Below are 19,893 nucleotides of genomic sequence, written 5' to 3' on the forward strand. Positions count from 1 at the left end.
TAATGTTTATTATCTGTGATAAAAAAAAGGGGGTTCGGTGGATTGTAATTTATCAATTCTGAAAACTGAATTTTTTTTATTTTATGAAAAGAGAATAATGTTTATATATATATTGTATTGTATTATTGTCTATTGAAATTACAAAATACAATCTCAGCACTCAGCAGCAGAATTTGTTTTACATCATATCAACCAAAATAAAAGAACTTAACTTGTGAAAATAATCTTTAAAAGTACAGCTGAACTTATGCATGTCATATTATTGTTAATCTATTATAAATTATTGTTTTTTAACATGTTTTCATTATGTAATAACAGATGGAAATTACTCAAATTCAAAGTGCTTCATCCACGGGCCTACACCAACATCAACTACTTCTCCAACTTCAAAACCCAATGCAGAATCAACCAATGCAGGATCCACCACAGATACAAAAGGTAAACAACCTCAAGTCCTTACATCTAGGAAAAGAAATGTTGATGATAAAAATAAGTCACAAATTTGGGATCACTTTACAAAACTTGATGTTGATCCTAAAACCCCTAGAGCTGAATGTAATTATTGTGGAAAACATTATACATGTCGTACTATTGTTAATGGCACAAGTAATATGTGGAGTCATTTAAAAGCGTGCAAGAAGTTCCCTTTTGTGATTGATAAGAAACAAAAGGTTTTGGTATTAGAACCTAAGATAGAGAAGGGTGAATTGGGAGAACAAAATGTGGGAAGTCTTAAGGCAATAGGTTATAATTATGATGAATGTAGACAAGCACCAGCAAAGATGGTTATATTTGATGAGTTGCCTTTTAATTTTATGGAGGGTCGGGGATTTAAATTGTTTGCTAGGACTATGCAACCTAGATTTGACATTCCTTCTCGTTTTACAATTATGAGAGATTGTTTGAAACTTTATGTTAAAGAGAAGGATAGATTGAGGACAGCTCTTAGGGGTCAACGATTATGCTTGACAACAGATACATGGACATCAATCCAAAATATTAACTATATGTGTTTAACAGCTCATTGGATTGATAATAACTAGAATTTGCATAAAAGAATTCTTAATTTTTGTTAAGTTTCCAATCATATGGGTGAGACAATTGGCCAAGTTATTGAGAATTGTTTGTTGGAGTGGGGGATTGATAAACTGTTGACTATTACATTAGACAATGCAAGCTCTAATAATGTGACCATTTCATATTTAAAGAATGTGATGAAAGATTGGCCAACTAATATATTGTCAAATGAGCACTTGCATGTTAGATGTTGTGCACACATTGTAAACCTCATTGTGTGTGATGGCTTAAAAGAGATTAATGATTCAGTTGTTAAGATTCGAAATGCCATTAGGTTTGTGAGATCTTCACCGTCGAGGCATCTTGCATTTAAGAAGTGTGCTGAAAAGTTGCATATAGAGTGTAAGAAATCATTGTATTTAGATGTTGCAACTCGATGGAATTCAACTTATCTTATGCTAGAAGCTGCTGAAAAGTTTGAAAAGGTGTTTGTGAGGTTATGTAAAAAAGAACTTAGGTATATGAGTTACTTTTTGGAGGTTGATTCAAAAGGGAATAGAAAAAACATAGGGCCACCTGGTTTGGAGGATTGGGAAAATGCAAGAACTTTGGTTAAGTTCTTAAAGATCTTTTATATGGTTACATTGAGATTTTCTGACTCATTGCATGTCACATCAAATTCTTTCTTCATTGAATTGATTTACATGCATACAAACTTGTTGCAATTGTGTAAAAATAAAGATAGTATTTTAAGTGGAATGACAATGAAGATGATGTTAAAGTTTGAGAAGTATTGGGGTTGTGAAGTAAATTAGAATTTTTTGTTATATGTGGCTAATGTCTTAGATCCACGTTTGAAGTTGAAATATGTGAAATTTTGTTTTGGTGATTTGTATGATTATGACAAAGCACAATTGCTAACAAATAAGGTGAAAGATACTTTGGTGAGCTTGTATGAGTTTTATTTGAAAATTGATGAAGTGGTGGATAATAATAGGCATAAACAGGATGTTAATGCTATTGATGATGTGGAGGTAGATGTTAACACTTTGGCTCGATTCAAAAGACATTTGCTAGAGGTGGATAGTGTGGAAAATAAAAATGAGGTTGAGAGGTATTTGATTGAAGGTTGTGAGGATCCTAATGATGATAAGTTAGATATTTTGGGTTGGTGGAAAAGTAATGCTTTGAAATATAAGACACTTTCAAATGTTGCACAACATGTTCTGGATATTCCTATATCCACAGTGGTTTCTGAATCAGCATTTAGTACAGGTGGTCGTGTACTTGATCAATTTTGAAGTTCTTTATCTCCAACAACTGTTCAAGCACTCATTTGTTGTCAAAATTAGTTGCATCATGGATCAATTCCAACTGATATTAGAAGCTTGATAAATGATCTTGAAACCTACGAAAACCTTGAGTCAGGTAATTTTTTTTAGAAATTTGCACATTTTATTTTGTTATTTATTAATTAAATTGTTTGCAATCATCTAACATGTCTAATTTTTTATTTTGTAGAATTTGGTGGAAAGTTACATTTAGTAACGGATGATAATTAGTTCAAAAGTTACTTTGATGTTAAAATACTACTTTTTTATTTTTACATATTCTAATTTATTTTATCATGTTATAATTTTAGATCTTGATATTCAGGTTTTGATGTCAATGGTATTACGGAATCAAAGTGCAATGTTTTTGTCATTTTGATGTGCTTTTTGATTGAGATGATGTGCACAATGAAGATTTATATTTTTTGCATGAAGTATTTTATTTTTTATGACGATGTTATTTGTTGTTTTTTTTAAGCCCTTTTGAAGATAGTGCTTTGTAATTTTAATTTTAATTTGGTGTGTGTGTTATTTAAATTTTGATGCATGAGGCCAAACTCCAAAACATAAATATTAGAAAAACTTGCAACATATTAAACATAATATTAGCACTAATAATTTAATATAAATGAATATTTAGTGACAAAATATTAAATATATTATAGAATTTTGTAACAAAATTAAATGATATTTACATTAAATACAAGCCCATCAGAAAGCCCATCAGAAAACCCATTAAAAAGCCCAAAAAAACCCAAAAAATAATAATACAGGTTTTCCGGTTTTTCTGTTAAAAAACCGAACCGAAACCGGTCGGTTTGAACCATTTTCTGTTCAGGTCCGGTTTGAATTTTTAAGTTTTTCAAAATTTTATTTTGGTTAGTTTTTTAGATAAAAACCGAACCGAACCGAACCGAAAATGATCACCCCTAATTGCTAATGGGTTTACATCCCCTTCAAATGTGCTGCTATAATAAAATCAACATCCCAGACATACAATTCTACAAAAAACTTATTAACCAGTTCAAACTTGCCAGGAACTAGACCACTGATTGGACAAGAAAAAAGCCTTGAGAGATACTGTCTAAAAAACTGGTTGACCGATTAAAATTCTCTAGAAACCGGTCGACTAGCTCACTATTGCTAAACCTTTTGCCTAAACTACTAGAGAGGATGCTTTAGATGATAATGTTGGGTCGGATCAAGACTCATATCACATCTTGAAAAGAACCAAGGTTCTTTTCTTCAAACAACTAGCAAAACTCCAAACTTGTCAAGCAGTGATGAGATTACGGATACCCTAAGTACTGCTACGACTTTGGATGTGAACATAAAAGTTAAAGATAAGCTTCAGCTAGAACAATCAAACCTACGTCTACAATTGCTGGTAAGAAGAATAAGATGAAAGGGTCTAAGGACTGTTGATTTTGCTTCTTACTGTCACTTTACTTCCTATTATATATGTTAGGTTATCGAAATATTTGGAGTTTAAATGGTCTGCAAAATCATAAAGCAATAAATGTTTGGATTAATAAGTATAAACTCAGTTTTGTTGGTCTTTTTGAGACTAAGATTGCTTCTAATAAGATGAAGAAGGGTTACAACAACTATTAATCCTTCATCGTAAAAGTTTCTATCTAATGTCTCGGATATAGTTAATTGTCATATTCTTGTTGGTTAGGACCTGATGGTATAGTGTCTCTTGAATGCATTCTTTTCTTCGATGGATAACCCATGGGGTGTCTAATTTGGTTGATGAGTACTCTTTTGTTGTCACTTTTATTTATGACCTTAATACATCTATGAGGTGCTAGGCCCTATGAGATTATTTATAATGTAATGCTATTGCATTTCAGTCTAGATCGTGGCTTATTTTGAGAGATTTTAATGCTATTATAAGTGCTTTTGATAAATATCGAGGGACCCTACTTGGCATGGGCTGTAAAACCCGAGATAAAATTAAGAATAATATAATAGAAATTATAGGTGTAATAAAATGAAATAAGAAAATAAACAGAATAAATGGAGGAAAAAGAGTTTAGAAAAAGAAAAGTTTATGGCTGGATATGTATATTTTAATAGAAGTAGAAATAGTCTAGTCATTTTAAGAAATGGTTAGACCGATATAAGAAAATGATCAGACTATTTTAGCAATTATTTTAGTTATAACCCAACGATACGATGTGCAATAAAAAAAAGAATATTTTCGTTTTTTTTTTCTTGTTTTTATCTTGAAGGTTTAGAGAGTAAGATTTAGAAGTGAAAAAAAGAGTTTTGAGAGAAAAAAAATGAATCCATGCTAGAAATTTAGAAGCATTGAATAATTTGAACTCGTTAATTTTCAAATTATATTTTGTAATTAGAAAAGATGTTTTTGAAAATACATTTTGTAACTAGAAAAGATGTTTGGATCCCCTCCATGTCAATTTGAACAAGAGTTGGTTGAATTTTCTCTTCTAATGTCATATACCTTGATTTTTAAAGTTGGAACTTGCTTCAAAATACAATTGGCACAGGCAAAGCGTTCAGATTAGATTCCTTTCTGTCAGTTCAGACATACATATATGATGAAAGGGGAGTAAGTTTCTACTGCTTTTGAAAGTTGTTCACAGGGTGTATGAGCAAATGCCAGAGCCTAGCTGGGTCATCTCAATGGGCAGCTGTGCAAACGGTGGTGGATATTACCACTATTCATACTCTGTTGTTCGTGGTTGCGACAGGATTGTCCCTGTAGACATACATCTATGTTCCAGGATGCCCACCCACTGGCCACTGCCGAGGCCCTACTTTACGGATTACTCCAACTGCAGAAGAAGATCCATAGACGCAAGGACTTCCTCCATTGGTGGACCCAATGAGTTAAAGTTTGGTTCCCTGTTGGCATAAAACTGTTTCCCGAGTGCTGTGTGAAGGGAGAGGCTGTTAATACACTCTTTGGTTATAGATCCATGCCCTATATTCTCCGGAGCTCTTACTGTGGCTGCAGACCCTCTAAAACCTTTTTTGTTACCAGATGCGCTAAGCTACCAGTTGTCTTGCTTGCATGTGTAATTCTCAGAAAGCTGTATTGTCTTGATGACCCGTGGACTGAAAAAAGAGCTCGTGTAAAGCTACTCTTTTTGGGTGTTTTCCTCCCTGGACTTTTGAGTCTTAGAGCAGTAGCTTCTTTGGTCTTGTTGCTTCCAACTGTTTATTTCACGCATTAAACTGTTGCTTGAAAAATTGTTAAAGAATTGTCCACTCAGGATGCTGCCTAGCTGGAAAGATACTTGGTGGGCAGATCCTGGGCGTGCTTTCTCAAGGTGAAGCTCTGCGTTAATACAAAATTTGACACTTATCAGGGAGTCTTTCTCAAGCATCACCTGATGAGCAGAGTTTCATGTAAACCAACAAATTCTGCGAGTCAATGATGAAAGACCCTGAGTGGGAAGACAGCCTCCCCCTGTAACGAGAAGTTGAAAGTAGACCACTTTTGAGCATCTCGCCAGAATGATCGTGGAAAGTTCAATGGTTTGGTTTTGACTCCTTCATCCAGGAGAGCAACCATGTATTGTGTTGGGAGGACATGATCAAGGATTTTCAAAGGCGTGAAGAGGCTTCTAGGCTCTGGCATTTGCAGGCGCGGAGATTGTAGTCCTTACTGGTTAAACTGAAGGTAGCAGCATATGATCAAAGGCCGAGAATGAAAGCTTGCAGCACTGGTGGGCTGGCTTCACAGCTCTTTGATAATTAGGTTCATTTTCAACCATACGCTAGTGGGCTCGCTTCGAAGCCTGTTTTTTAGGTTAAAGATCACGTGCCCTACCACCTCCCCTTATAGAATTAAAATCCCCACTCCTTCCTCTTACATCACCCAGCTTCGCTCTCTCTCAATCCCCTAGGGTTTCTTTCAACAATGGCAGACGAATCTACATACTCGACAGCCACAGACACCACACCACCATCGTCCAACAAACGCAAATTCGATGACCAATCAGCACCGCCTCCCTCAACTCGGAGGCAAACAGGTTTCTCATCTCCGATTTCCGACCCCGCTCCACCACCATCTTACAACAGCGTGCCGCCCCCTGTTGACGAGATCCAGATGGCCAAACAGAAAGCTCAGGAGATCGCCGCTCGTATAATGAGTGGTGCCGGTGCTGATATTAAGCGACCTAGGGCTGAAAACGGTGCGAGTGGGTTTGACTCTGTTGAGAGTAATAAGGGATTTAGCTCTGCTCCTCCAGGTTCAATCTCTCTCTCTCTCTCTCTCTATGTATATATTTGTATATATATTTGTGGATATATGCGCTCTCATTTTATTACACTGTTTGAACTTTGAATCTTACTTTGTGTGGGTGTTTAAATGTTATTAGCGTATTTATTTTATGAAATTCTGCTGTCGCTTTGACACTTGTGCAATGCTGTTTCTGTTGGCTGTTTTGTTGCAAGTATTGTAGCTAGGGTTTCTGATGTTTTGTAGGTTCCATGCCCATGAATTGTACCCGTTCTGTAACCTTTTTCATTTATTATGTAAAAAACTAAAAAAATATAGCTAATGGTTGTTGCTGTAGGTGTGGCTAATGGTTGTTTATGTTAGTATACTGTAGCCAGGGTCTTTTTTGTTTTTCCAGTTTCTGATACTCTCTCTATTATATTTCTTATACATATTTTTTTATGATGTTTATGGTTTGTATCAGTAATTTTTTTTTTCAATGTTGGTTGCCAACTTGATTTTGAGGTTTTTTTTCTTACAAAATTTTTAGATTTATTGATTTTTTTTGCCAGCTTCAAGATCATATTCAGGTTTGATTTGGAATTTCAAACTAACTTCTTTGATTGACTACAGATACGAAGTCTACCATATCAAACTCAGCCCCTTCATCAATTCCGGCTTCATATGGCTCATACCCGGGTGGTTCTGGTTTGAGTAAAAAAATTGATGTTCCACAAGGCAGGGTTGGTGTTATCATTGGAAAAGGTGGAGAGACTATCAAATATCTTCAGCTTCAGTCTGGAGCAAAAATTCAGGTCACTCGAGACATGGATGCTGATCCCAACTCCCCATATAGGATTGTTGAGCTTATGGGTACACCTGAACAAATTGCCAAGGCAGAACAGTTGATTAATGATGTCCTTGCAGAGGTAGGACACTGACTTTGAATTCTAACTGTGTGATATGTACATGCTGCTTTACTTGTATACTCATTTGTGCTTTTCAGCCACATGGGATAGTTTATTTCAGTAGTTTGAGATTTTAGTTAGTGATAATCAATTGATGCCATGCATTTCTAGCTGCAAGTATTGTATGTTTTTTGTCATTGATGATTTCTCATGGTGTACTTTAATGTTGATTTATTGCTTTATAGGATTATTTCTTCTAGGGTTTTTTCTTCCCACAACTAGAATTTTGTTTTTCTAGTTTGGTTATAACTAAAATTTTGTTATTGGTACTTACTGGTGAATGTTTCTCTGTACAGGCTGATGCAGGGGGTTCTGGTACAATTTCCCGAAGGTATGCAGGACAAGGTGGTTCTGAACATTTTTCAATGAAGATTCCCAATAACAAGGTGTGTGGAAGTAGTTGTGTTTTGTTACTATTTTGGGTGGTTTCTTTCAGGGTAATTTGTGATGCATGTTGAATACAGGTTGGTCTGGTCATTGGCAAAGGTGGTGATTCTATTAAGAACATGCAAGCTAGGTCTGGAGCCCGTATTCAGGTTTGTTTTCTGAATTACATCCTCACCAATTTTTCTCGTATCTTCTTTTTATTGCATCATTATTTCTCATGAGAGATGTATTTCTCTTGAAGTTTGGTAGTTGGTGCATGGTAAATTGGTTATTGTTCATGCTGTCTATTAATCTGGTTGAGTATTAATGTTCAGTTATCATTTACTTGGGTCAATATTTTTGAACTTCTTCAGGTTATACCTTTGCATCTGCCCCCAGGTGATACATCTACAGAAAGGACAGTTCACATAGAGGGGACAAGTGAACAAGTTGAGGCTGCAAAACAGTTGGTTAATGAAGTCACCAGTGAGGTATGTATGGTTGTTGATGTTTGTTTGTGGGGTTGGCTTTTAGGAACTCCTACCTTTTGTTGTATTGGAACATTGAACTTCTGGGAAACAGTTCAATAAGCATGTCCATGATGTTTTTTTTTTATTGCCTTTTTGTTTAGGGTTAGTGATCTGGTTGTGCTTATGTGACTAAATTTTTTTTAGTTATGTTATTATTTTTGACAATATAGTTTCTTAATCATGATATAAAAATTAGCATACAGATTTCTGTTCATATGATAAGTAATTCTAGCATCCATTGCAGTCCTCTCTTTTATTGTGCTACTTTAGGGTTAGGTATATTTTTCAGATTGGTCTTCGTATATTGTATGCTCCAGTGCAGGTCAGAAGGGGATTCTTATTGTTGGTCTGGTAAAATATCTCACATAAAATTATTTTGGCTTCTCTTTTTTTATAATATTAAATCATCCCAGAAATATTCTAGACATTTTCTGATAATCTTCAAGTTCATAAAATATCCTTGCTTTTGCATTTTTTTTCCTTCTCAAGTCAAATAGTTTTTGCTTTTTTAGCACTTGCACTTTCTCAATTGTGTTTCTAATATCTGTTTTAAGTCTTGTATTATTTAGTTAGGCTGTTCTCTTTTTGCTTAATTTTTGCATTATGAACTTGGACCATATCTTGAACATTTATTCTTGTGTCGTTCAAGGAACTTTGGGCGCCTTTCTATAATCAAGAACATTTTTTGCCTTTCCTTTTCCTTCATGAATTTCATGGGAAGAAGCTGATATAACTTTTCCATTCATGCTTAAAAGTCAATCAATTTCATGGGAAGAAGCTGATATAACTTTTCCTTTTCCATTCATGCTTCAAAGTCAATCAATTTTCATAGATATGTTTGTTTTTCTTATTCTATTGTAATACTGAATAGTTATAAGACCTGCTTCTGGGACATAAGCATGTCAGTTTTTTATTATTCACTTGTTGGGTTGTTAAGATTTAGACTTGCAGACTGCTTTTGCTTGCTTACCCATTTGGCAAGAGCGTGCTTAGCTGGTGGAGAGTTTTTCTGTTTTCTTTTTTTTTTTCCTTTGCCAAGCCTAGCTCTTGAAGCGTAGTGGTGACTGTTCAGTGCTAACTGTTGTGGTGGATACTCTTGGTTTGTTTATTAATATTTTGCTGGTTTATGGTTCAATTAGGAATTGGATGCCACTTAATTTGTACTGTTCAATATACATCTGGATTTCTCTTAGATCAACTTGATAGGAAGACTATAAACCATTGCTGTTTTCTGGTTGCAACTGTGTCAGGCTCTTATACATGCAATTAGTGTTATCTTGCTATATCTCTTGAGGTGGATGGTGGATATATGGTTTAAGACTCTAACATAAGTTTATTTTGAAAGTTTGAAGTGTCAAGCTGTAATTGAGAGTGATTATGGTTGTCATCAAGTTCTTAGTGCTATGTTGAACCATTGGATCTTCAGTGATACAATGTCTCATACTTCTGTCTAGGTTGGTAAGCATTGTAAAGGCATCCTTAGCCAATGATTAGTTGAGCAAAATATTTGGTCATTCTTGGTTGGATCCCTAAGTGAATGGTTTATGGATATAGTTCTACCACCATATGTGCTTATTGATTGTGTCATATTACTGATATTGTTATTGAGAACTATTGTAGGATTAGTGTTGTTGGAGTTCTGGTGACACCAACATGGATTCCTTTATGTTGGTGTTCCACTCGGAATGCCTTGGTATGGTTCTAAATCCCATTTTCTAATATTTAGTAAATGATATTAATGGAGAGGAGTTGCAAGCTTGCTTGTGATGGGAATGCTCTTTTAGCTTGGATTACTTATTATTAGATCTTAGCCTTTGGGACAATTTCATTTGTTAGCTAGTGTTTGGTTACTGTTCTAGGATAAAAAAGACAGATAGAGAAGGCAAAAAAATGTATGGTCAAAGAGACATAAAAAATTCTGTCATTGGATGATTTTGGAGTGAATTTTTGTAGTTCCAAAATAGGAGGTTCAAGGGGGACATGTATGGAGAGATAATATTTTTTATTTTTTATTTCTAAAACATCATTGTAAAAAATTATCAATTTCAAAATTGTCAAACTAAGACATGTAAGGATAAAAATGATTATTATCATAGTTTTAAAACTTGACTTAGAGGTTGACCTGTGTCACAAGTTGGGTTCCTGTGACCCGGGTCAACGTAAGAGTAAAAAATGGTTATTACAATTTGAAAACCTGACTTAGGGGTTGACTGATAAGGCCTAAATCACAGTCTGGGAGGGTCAACCCAAGTCAATGTAAAAATAAAAATAGTTAGTCAGAGTTTTAGAACCTGACTCGAGGGTTGACCCGGGGCAATGTTCGGGTCACTGGTCGGGATGGTTAATCTAGGTTGACCCAGGTCGTTGGTCAATCTGAGTTTTTGACTGAATCAGGTCGGGTCAATACTTTATTTTCTCTTAAACCCGGACAAGCTTAGGCCTTGGATCTACTTGCTACGCCAATTCGGGTTTTATAATTAGGGTTATTATAATATTATTAATTTTAATACTCAATGTAAACTAAAGTAAAAATAATAGTGTAGTTATTTTTCAAAATATGTGAATTTGATCTTAATACATATTAAAGGTATAATAATTGTTTTTTTAATTTTGTTTCCACCATAACCAAACAAGATATAGAGACCGTTACTCAATCTTTTATACCATTATCAAACACAATTTGTCTTAGTCTCATCTCTCCTTTCCCCCATAGTCTTCATCTTTTTTGTCTCTTTTGTCTTAAGATAGTAACCAAACACTACCTTAAAGATTTTCCTCCAATATCTTGTCTAGTGTTTGACTTTGTAGTTATCATGGCAATTACTAAACCTTTGGTAGTTTTGGACTTCTCTTTTGAAAAATTGAAGTTCGAAGAAATAACATGTTTAATTTGTCATTTTTTCTTTATCTGAGTTGGAAAATTGTTTTAGTGAATTTGTTTCTGTTTTCAATAATGCTATTGGTAAATTCCCTAACAGCTACACTCCAGTTCTTTAGTAAGTTGCCTAACATTATATTCTTGCTTTTCCAATGTGGATTCCAAGTTTCTTTTGGTGACCCTGATTCAAGGGTAACAAGTTGTTAAAGAATTATACAGGTTGAGATCACATTTATGCATTCTATTGCTCTTTGCCATTGCATGCAAAAGTGTAGTCTCCATTTTGCTTTCTTTTCCTGTATTCTTCTGGAAGGATTCATGTACATTCAGTTCACATATTTGTGAAATACTGTTTTTGTAGTTAAGTGCTTGTGGTGAAGCTAATTAGACTGCTTTCTATTAAGCATTTTCTTTTAGGTTATATGTAGTTACTAATTTTATAAAGGTACCATGGCATCCTTGCATTTTCTATGCAATGGCTCCTGGGAAGATGGTAGTGTTGCATTGCTGAAAGCTTATTAGGCTCTTTTAAATCAATGGAGCATCATTAATGAGACCCATGTCCCCATAGATAAGGTCCTTCAAGGATGCATGTCAATTAGTACGCATCTCTCCTCTTTTTGTGGTATAGCTTGTATAGTATTTGTGGCTTCTTTTGTACCCATTCACTTCAAGTAGGGTGAGGTTGGGCTTCTGCTGGAGTACTCAATAATTCCTCCAACCAAGTACGGTATGTAGGCATTCATACCTCTTCCTGGTAAAATATGAGATCAATTAATCCCTTAATTGGACCTATTTGTTTAGTTATGTTGTTTTATGCAGACTTTATATTTTCTCATTTTAGCTGTTTTATGTTTATATCTGCTCATGCGTCCTGTGGTTTGCAATGCATTTTTTAAAGTTCACATTGGTTATATGAAGCATCAATTTTCTGCAGAATCGAATGAGGAATCCAAACATGGGTGGAGGTTATCCTCAGCAAGGATATCAAGCACGACCACCTACAAGTTGGGGTCCATCGTCTGGTCCGCCAGTGCAACAAGCTGGTTATGGCTACATGCAGGCTGGAGCATACCCTGGTGCATCAGCACAGTATAATACGTCTCAGCCAGCTTATCCAGGTTATCCTCCACAACAACCATCTGGTGGATACCCCCCTAACTGGGACCAGTCATCTGTCTCGGCAAATCAGCAAAATCAGGGTTATGATTACTATAGCCAACCACCTACATCCCAGCAGCAAACTTCTGGTGGTGCTGCAGCTCCAGCAGATGGCACTGGTTATAATTACAGCCAGGCACCAGCTTCTGGCTATAACCAACAAGGGCAGGGTTATAGCCAAGATGGCTATGGTGGGTATCAGCAGCCTGGGTATGGTCAGCCACCACCTTATGATCAACAGCAAGGTTATACTTCTGCTCCTAGCTACAGCAATGTGGCCAACCCAGCTCAAGAAGGACATGCTCCTTCATATGGAGCTCAAGGAGATTCAGCTCAAGGGTCATCTCAGCCATCTGCAATGGGGCAGCAAGGTTATTCTACTGGCCAGCAGCCTAGCCCAAACCCAGCAAGTTATCCACCTCAGGGAGCTGCTCAGCCTGGTTATGGGTTGCCCCCATCTTCCCAATCTGGCTATGGGAGTCAACCAGCTGCACAATATGGGAGCTATGGAGCACCTCAATCACAGAAACCTCCAGCCAATCCACCTGTTTATGGGCAGAGCCAACAGTCACCCACCACCCCTGGAAGCTATGGCCAGCCTACTGGACAGCCAGGATATCCACACTCCCAGCCACTTCCATCTGGCTATGCGCAACCAGATTCAGGTTCCCAGAGTGCTCCACCATCCAGTTATGGTGCCACAGGTGCTCAGCCAGGATATGCTCCTCCCTATGGTGTCCCACCAGCTGGCCAACCAGGTTATGGACAGGGGCCTCCCCCCTACAGCGGCACCTCTTATGGTAGTGGTTACTCTCAGCCTGCTGCATATTCTGCTGACGGCAACGCAACTAACAATGGTCGTGGGACATATGAATCAGCACCAGCATCACAGACTGCCCAACAGAGTGGAGTTGCTAAAGCATCACCTCAAAGTTGAGTTATGTTGGAGGATCCCCCATATTGGGTGTTGGAGAAATGGGGTTCATGTGATAGTGCTTTAGGTGTAGACAGGTTTTTGTAGCGCTTTAAGATGTGTTTTTCTTTATTCTCTCGCTGTGTACTCTAGCATGTGTCATGGATTGCTGACTCCAGTTATGCGAGCAAAGCTGACTGAAACTTGCCGGTAGTTATTTCCATAAAAGTTCGAAGCAACGTTTGTCTTGTTTGTTATGCTATGAGATTCCATGTTTATATTTGCATGGTGTACGGCATTTTTATGAACAATGGCGCCAAACAATTGCTTTGGTGTTTAAAATCCCGTGAGCTATCTATGTAAGTGGTAAAGGTAAAAAGTTTGCCCAAACTCGCCAGCAAGCAAGAAGAGAATTTAAGTTGCAGGGAGAAGCTATAGCAGAAAGCTTGGAGCAAGAAAGAGACTAAGAAGTTTTACCCAAAACTGTGAGATTAGAATCATTGGAGGGTTTGATGGATGAATTTGAATTTGTATGGGAGCATTCAAGCGACCATGAACAGTTAGCTGTGCTTTGGTTCAGTCTAGAAAATTACACCGTCCGATCCCAAAATGAAAATAAAAAAAACGGAAGAGAAAATAACATGTGGCAAGAGTATAGTGGTCACCTTAGCACATTCACTGCAGTGTTTCGAGGCAGATCAAGAATAAAGAGTATCACAGAGTCCGGATCAAACCTCGAAAAACCCTACCCTATCTCTCTTGTCACGAGCAGTGAGATTTTGAGGTGTATGATCTTAACTTGATTCATCTTTTTCTTGTTTAGGCTCTGAATTCTCATGTGCGTTTCAACATTAAGATCTGAGATTGATCCCCTCAATGGATTTTTTGTGTTGTGTTTATTAGTGGCTGCGGTAACATTTAGGGGAAGTGATGGCATCGAAGCTAGTTCAGTTGCAATCCAAGGCTGCTCAAGCTTCACTGTTTATGGCAAAGCATGGTGGTTCTTATTACAGGCAGTTGCTGGACCAGAATAAGCAATGCATCCAGGTCCCGCCCACCGTTGAGAAATGTGATCATCTGTCAAAGCAATTGTTATACACTCGCCTCGCCAGGTTCGAACCCTCTTCCATCTTGTCTAATTATCATGTATTTGTACTGCAATTGCAAGGGAAATCACGCAACTTTAGTTTAGCAAGTGAGTATTTGCCAATTCACTGCATGTTTTATGGATTTAGGGTTTTGCTAAATTTTCTTGGAATTGTATGCTCTGTTTTTTCCCCCTTTTTTTTCTTTTTTCTTTTTGCTTAAAGTCAAGAAATGGGTATCTCTAGTATGAAAGACCTCGCTAACGTCAAACTTGACTCTTCAACCGCGTTTGTCAACAAAAAATTGAACTATTTTATAATTTTCTAGTTAATTTCAGTGGTTAATGTTTGGATTGGATAACCCAGCTGATTTCTACCGGGGACTTCAAATTGATTTTGGCATGTTTGTATTGCATCTGGATTCTAAATTAAGCTGGCTATTCCAGACTAATGTAATAATGCATGGAGTTAATGTAATAGTGTTAGACCAATGTAATTATGTGAATGTGTCAGTTACCTCAGAAAGCTTACAAATTTGTCGCGGTCACTGTGAAAGGATTACATTGTTTAGTAATATTGTTCAAGTTTGGCAACTGTGTTCTCCCATTTTTGTTAACCTCTGATTCTTGACTAGTCTAGTAATTAGGATATCTCAGTTATTCTAGGCAGAACTTGACCTGGTTTCTCATTTCAAAATCAGTTATTTTGCCTGCTGCTATAAGAATGCATTTTGAGGGTATGTTACCTAAGAACTTTACAGGTTATTTCTAGAAAGATACGCCTTGACATTTTAGTCTTACGGATTTGAAAAAATCAAGTTAGGTTGTCCGTAGTCAAGTAGCTGGTAGCTGCTTGTTGGAGCTAAAAAGGCAGTAGCGTTCTTCTATGTCCTTCTGAGGCTTCAAGTGTGGAGATTTATCAATATGTCCCGCTTAGTAAAGAACTGCCATTAAACTAGTTGGTGTTGATGCTCTGGAAATGAATCTTTCAAGAGCTGGTGAAAGGTTGCAGTTGCTGGTGTGATTCAAAGTAGAAAGTTCATTATTAGGAAAACCATAATGGATTGGAGAAGTTGAAAGTCTCTTCCAAATTCAACTCTTTCCAGCAAATGCTTGTTAAAAATATTTGCTTTGCACAGTTTTAAGTAGCTTTTTGGTTCCCAATCTGTAGACAACTTTTTTTATGCACAATTGAGGTAGGTGGTTTTACTTTTGAAAGTACATATACTGTTCATTTGGACTTTAATTTCACATCATTCATCTTACCAATCCGTCCAATTGGGTGTGTGGAACAGTATTCCTGGGCGTTAGGAAGCATCTTGGAAGGAGCTTGATTCCGTCAAGCAGCTTTGGAAGAACAGGCATGAATTGAGGGTTGAGGATGCTGGCATTGCTGCTTGGTTTGGGCTGGTGAGATTGGTGGTCGAGGTTTCACATTCACTGGCTACTATTGGCAGCATATGTTTGAGAAAAGATTGGGGAGCGGCAAGGGTATGGTGCTGACTCTAGTCTATACATCCATGACTTCCAGCATAGATTCAGAGATTCCCAACTCGGTGCCTTTACTGTATAAACACTGGACCTCTGGTTAAAACTTTAAGCTCCGTGGAGTTGGTGGCTATGCGTTTTGTGCGCTTGATTATTTGTGGTTAAACAATCTTGGAGAAACTGATTTGACAGCCTTATTTGTGGCTAAAATGGTGGCTTGAAGCGAAGCAGAAGACGCCATACTTTTGATATGTAGCTCCAGTTTTTCTTCGCTCCTCTTTCTTTCTCCTCACGTTGTTTCTTGAATAGAACAGCCATGTTTTACTTCGCGACGCATGGACAATCTCTCTTTTTGTCAAGTCAGCAACCAAAAACTTGTATGCAAGGAAAAGAAAAAAAAAAGGACGACGTTGCATGTATCAATTCTAGCAAAAGGGAGAGAGGGACTTGCGTGTTATATATGACGAAAAAATAAAAAATCCGTAAAATTAATATTGAGATTTTAAAAAAATTATGATAATTTTATATAAAATCAAACAAAATAAATTATGAATTAGTTTGATTAATATAAAGGGTAAAATTAAAAAAAATAAATTTATATAAAAAAAAGTTAAACTTGGTGTACACGTCAACGGACCCATGAACTTTTTAAAATTTAATAATATGTTTTTTATAACTATTTTTTTAACCATATAATAAAAATAAAAATAGATGATCACATAATAGAGTTTAATTGGATAAAAAAATATCTTGTTAAATCTACAAAATACAAACAGGGGTAATTAGGGTTATCTCGCCAAACTCACAAACTGAATTATTCGCTCCACAAAGTTTAATAACTTAGTTTTTTTTTTAATTTTTTTTAAATAGACCATACCACAATGCTGAAATATTTTTCTGATACCAACTTGAAATTGAGATTTTTTTGATACTGTAATAAACATATAAAGACAAATTAAAATAAGTTATCTACACTACATTCCCTTATACACATTATATAAAAACTAAATTAAAAAAAAATCAATAACTAAAGAAAAAAAAGGAGTCTATATATATATATATATATATATATATATATAAACTTGGATTACCATGTAATCTATTGTACTAATATGTGTGGGAAATAATATTTTTCTTATATTTTTTAGTTTTATTTATAATATAATAAAAAATTCATTAACGAGAGAATGATGCTAAAATCATACATATAAATATTTGTCGCATAAAACTCAAATTAACAAAATATGTTCATACTAATGAACAATATTTTTTTTATTTTAGCCCTTAAAAAAACATATATTTTACCTAACAATTAAGGGGTAATTCAATCTTTCATATAGGTATATTAACCATTGACAAATTGATTAAGAATAAACTTAACTTTTAACTTACATTATGAATAGTTAAACGATTTAATTAACTATATATGTAAAAAAAACCACCAACTTGTATCGAGGGGCTTCTTAGACATTTTTATTTTCTAGGCACAATTAAATTACTAATTGCTATAAAAAGCAATAAAAATAAAGCTTTATTTCAAGGAGCTTTTTTGTCTTTTTATTTTGTTTTCTGTTTTTGCTATCATTACTCTTTCATATATATATAAAATATTAATGGAAAGGAAATGTAGTTGATTAAAATATGAAAGTGTCCTACTTTTTATATTTTATATCTAATTTGGTCATTTTTTTATTACTATTTTTTTATCTTTTTTTATTAATGTTTTTTTAATTTCATCCCTAATCATTGGCTTCATATGACTTTTATATCATATTTGATTCTTATTCTTTTGATATTTTTAAATCCTTCCACTAATTATATTTTATTTCAATTTCATCCCTTATCATTTAATTTTAATTTTTTTCATGTCGAATTTGGCTTACATTTTTTTTAATGATGTTTATTTAGTTTTGGATCTTTATTTTATATTAAATTTCATCAATTGGTATTTTTTTTATTAGGTCACGAGTTTTGAAGGTTCACACGAATTGACTTTAGTCCTTTTACAATTTTTTTTTTAATTTCATCCTTTAATATTTGATTTTTGTGAAATTGTTCTTCGTGCTTTTTTTTTTCTCTTTCCTTTCTTTAGGATTATCCAAATCTTATGCATATAATCACAGGGTTGGTGGATTAACTCGGGTTGACTTAAATATTTTTTTATTTTTTTTTTAATTGAGAATTTTGCTTTGTTTTTTTTTTAGATTCATCTTCTATACGATCAATCTCGGCCTCATAAACACGATCACGAGTTTTAAAGGTTAAGACCGGTATGTTTTTATCTTTTTTTATATCTATTTTTTTATAGTTGGTCTTTGTTCTTTTTTTTTCTCATTTTTTTTCTATGAGATTAATACCGGTATGTTTTTAACTTTTAACTTCTATTATGAATAGTTAAACGATTTAATTAGCTGTATATGTAAAAAAAACCATCAACTTGCATCGAGGGGCCTCTTAGATATTTTTATTTTCTAAGCACAATTAAATTATTAATTGCCATAAAAAGCAACAAAATTAAAGCTTCATTTCAAGGAGCTTTTTTGTCTTTTTATTTTGTTTTTTGTTTTTGTTATCATTATTCTTTCATAAATATAAAATATTAATGGAAAGGAAATGTAGTTGATCAAAATATGGAAATGTCCTACCTTTTATATTTCATATCCAATTTAGTCCTTATTTTTTATTACTAATTTTTTATCTTCTTTTGATTGATTTTTTTTAATTCCATCCATAATCATTGGTTTCATATGATTTTTATATCATATTTGATCCTCATTCTTTTGATATTTTTAAATCCTTTCACTAATTATATTTTATTTTAATTTCATTTCTTATCATTTGATTTTAATTTTTTTCATGTTGAATTTGACCTATATTTTTTTTCATGATGTTTATTTAGTTTTGGATCTTTATTTTATTTTAAATTTCATCAATTGACATTTTTTTTATTGGGCCACGGGTTTTGAAGGTTCACACGAATTGGCTTTAGTCCTTTTACAAAATTATTATTATTTTTTAATTTCATCCTTTAATATTTGATTTTTATGGAATTGTTCTTCGTGATTTTTTTCTCTTTCCTTTCTTTAGGGTTATCCAAATCTTATGCATATGGTCACAAGGTTGATGGATTAACCCGAGTTGACTTAAATGGTTTTTTATTTCTTGTTTTAATTGAGAATTTTGCTTTATTGTTTTTTTATTTATATTTGTCTTCTATGCGGTCAATTTTGGCTTCATAAACACGATCATGAGTTTTAAAGGTTAAGACCGATATGTTTTTGTCTTTTTTTATATCTTTTTTTTTAGTTGGTCTTTGTTCTTTTTTTCTCACCTTTTTCTTCTATAAGATTATCCAATTCCGATTTCCATGGTCGTGGGGTTAGAGGGTTAACCTTGGTTGACTCTAATCTATTTTATGGTTTGTATTTTTAGATTTTTTTTTAAGTTTCATACCTTGGCATTGTTTTTTATTAAGAATTTTTCTTCGTTGTTTTTTTTTTGTTTGCCTTCTATACAGTAAGTTCAAGGCTTTTAATCATATGATCACGATCACGAGTTTTGAAGATTAACACAAGTTGACTTTGGTCTTTTTTAGGTTTTTTTGTCAATTTATTTATTTATTTTCAATTTCATCCTTTAACATTTACTTTTTTTGGGGGAATTGGTATGCATGCTTTTTTTTTCTTCACTTCTCTTTCTATAGGGCTATCCCAATCATGTGTCCATGGTCGCGAGATTAGCGGGTTAACACGTGTTGACCCAGATTTTTTTTTAATTTTTTTTATTTCATTATTCAACATTAAGTTGTTTTATAGTTGAGCTTCATAGTTTGATTCAATTCGCTTTCATTTGTGTTTTTTTTTCTTTTGCTTTTTTTTTAATATATGTTTTTCTTTTTCTAATTTCATTCTTTTAATATTTGATTTACTAGAGAAGAGGCTTCATGATTTGTTGTGTTTGCT

The 19,893-nt window shown here is 34.5% G+C and overlaps 1 protein-coding gene and 1 pseudogene across 1 annotated transcript; both read left to right on the forward strand.

Moving 5' to 3' along the window:
- Window positions 1-6,157: 6,157 nt before the first annotated feature.
- On the forward strand, window positions 6,158-13,641 carry LOC133674467 (uncharacterized). The gene is made up of 6 exons (XM_062095575.1): window positions 6,158-6,574; window positions 7,177-7,472; window positions 7,808-7,897; window positions 7,976-8,047; window positions 8,252-8,368; window positions 12,223-13,641. The coding sequence occupies exons 1-6, from the start codon at window positions 6,244-6,246 to the stop codon at window positions 13,381-13,383; spliced, it is 2,067 nt and encodes a 688-aa protein (XP_061951559.1). The 5' UTR covers window positions 6,158-6,243; the 3' UTR covers window positions 13,384-13,641.
- A 140-nt stretch (window positions 13,642-13,781) lies between these two features.
- LOC133674468 (uncharacterized) lies at window positions 13,782-16,263 on the forward strand (annotated as a pseudogene).
- The last annotated feature ends 3,630 nt before the right edge of the window (window positions 16,264-19,893 follow it).

The sequence above is a fragment of the Populus nigra genome, chromosome 15 (assembly GCF_951802175.1).
Source record: "Populus nigra chromosome 15, ddPopNigr1.1, whole genome shotgun sequence".
Taxonomy (NCBI): domain Eukaryota; kingdom Viridiplantae; phylum Streptophyta; class Magnoliopsida; order Malpighiales; family Salicaceae; genus Populus; species Populus nigra.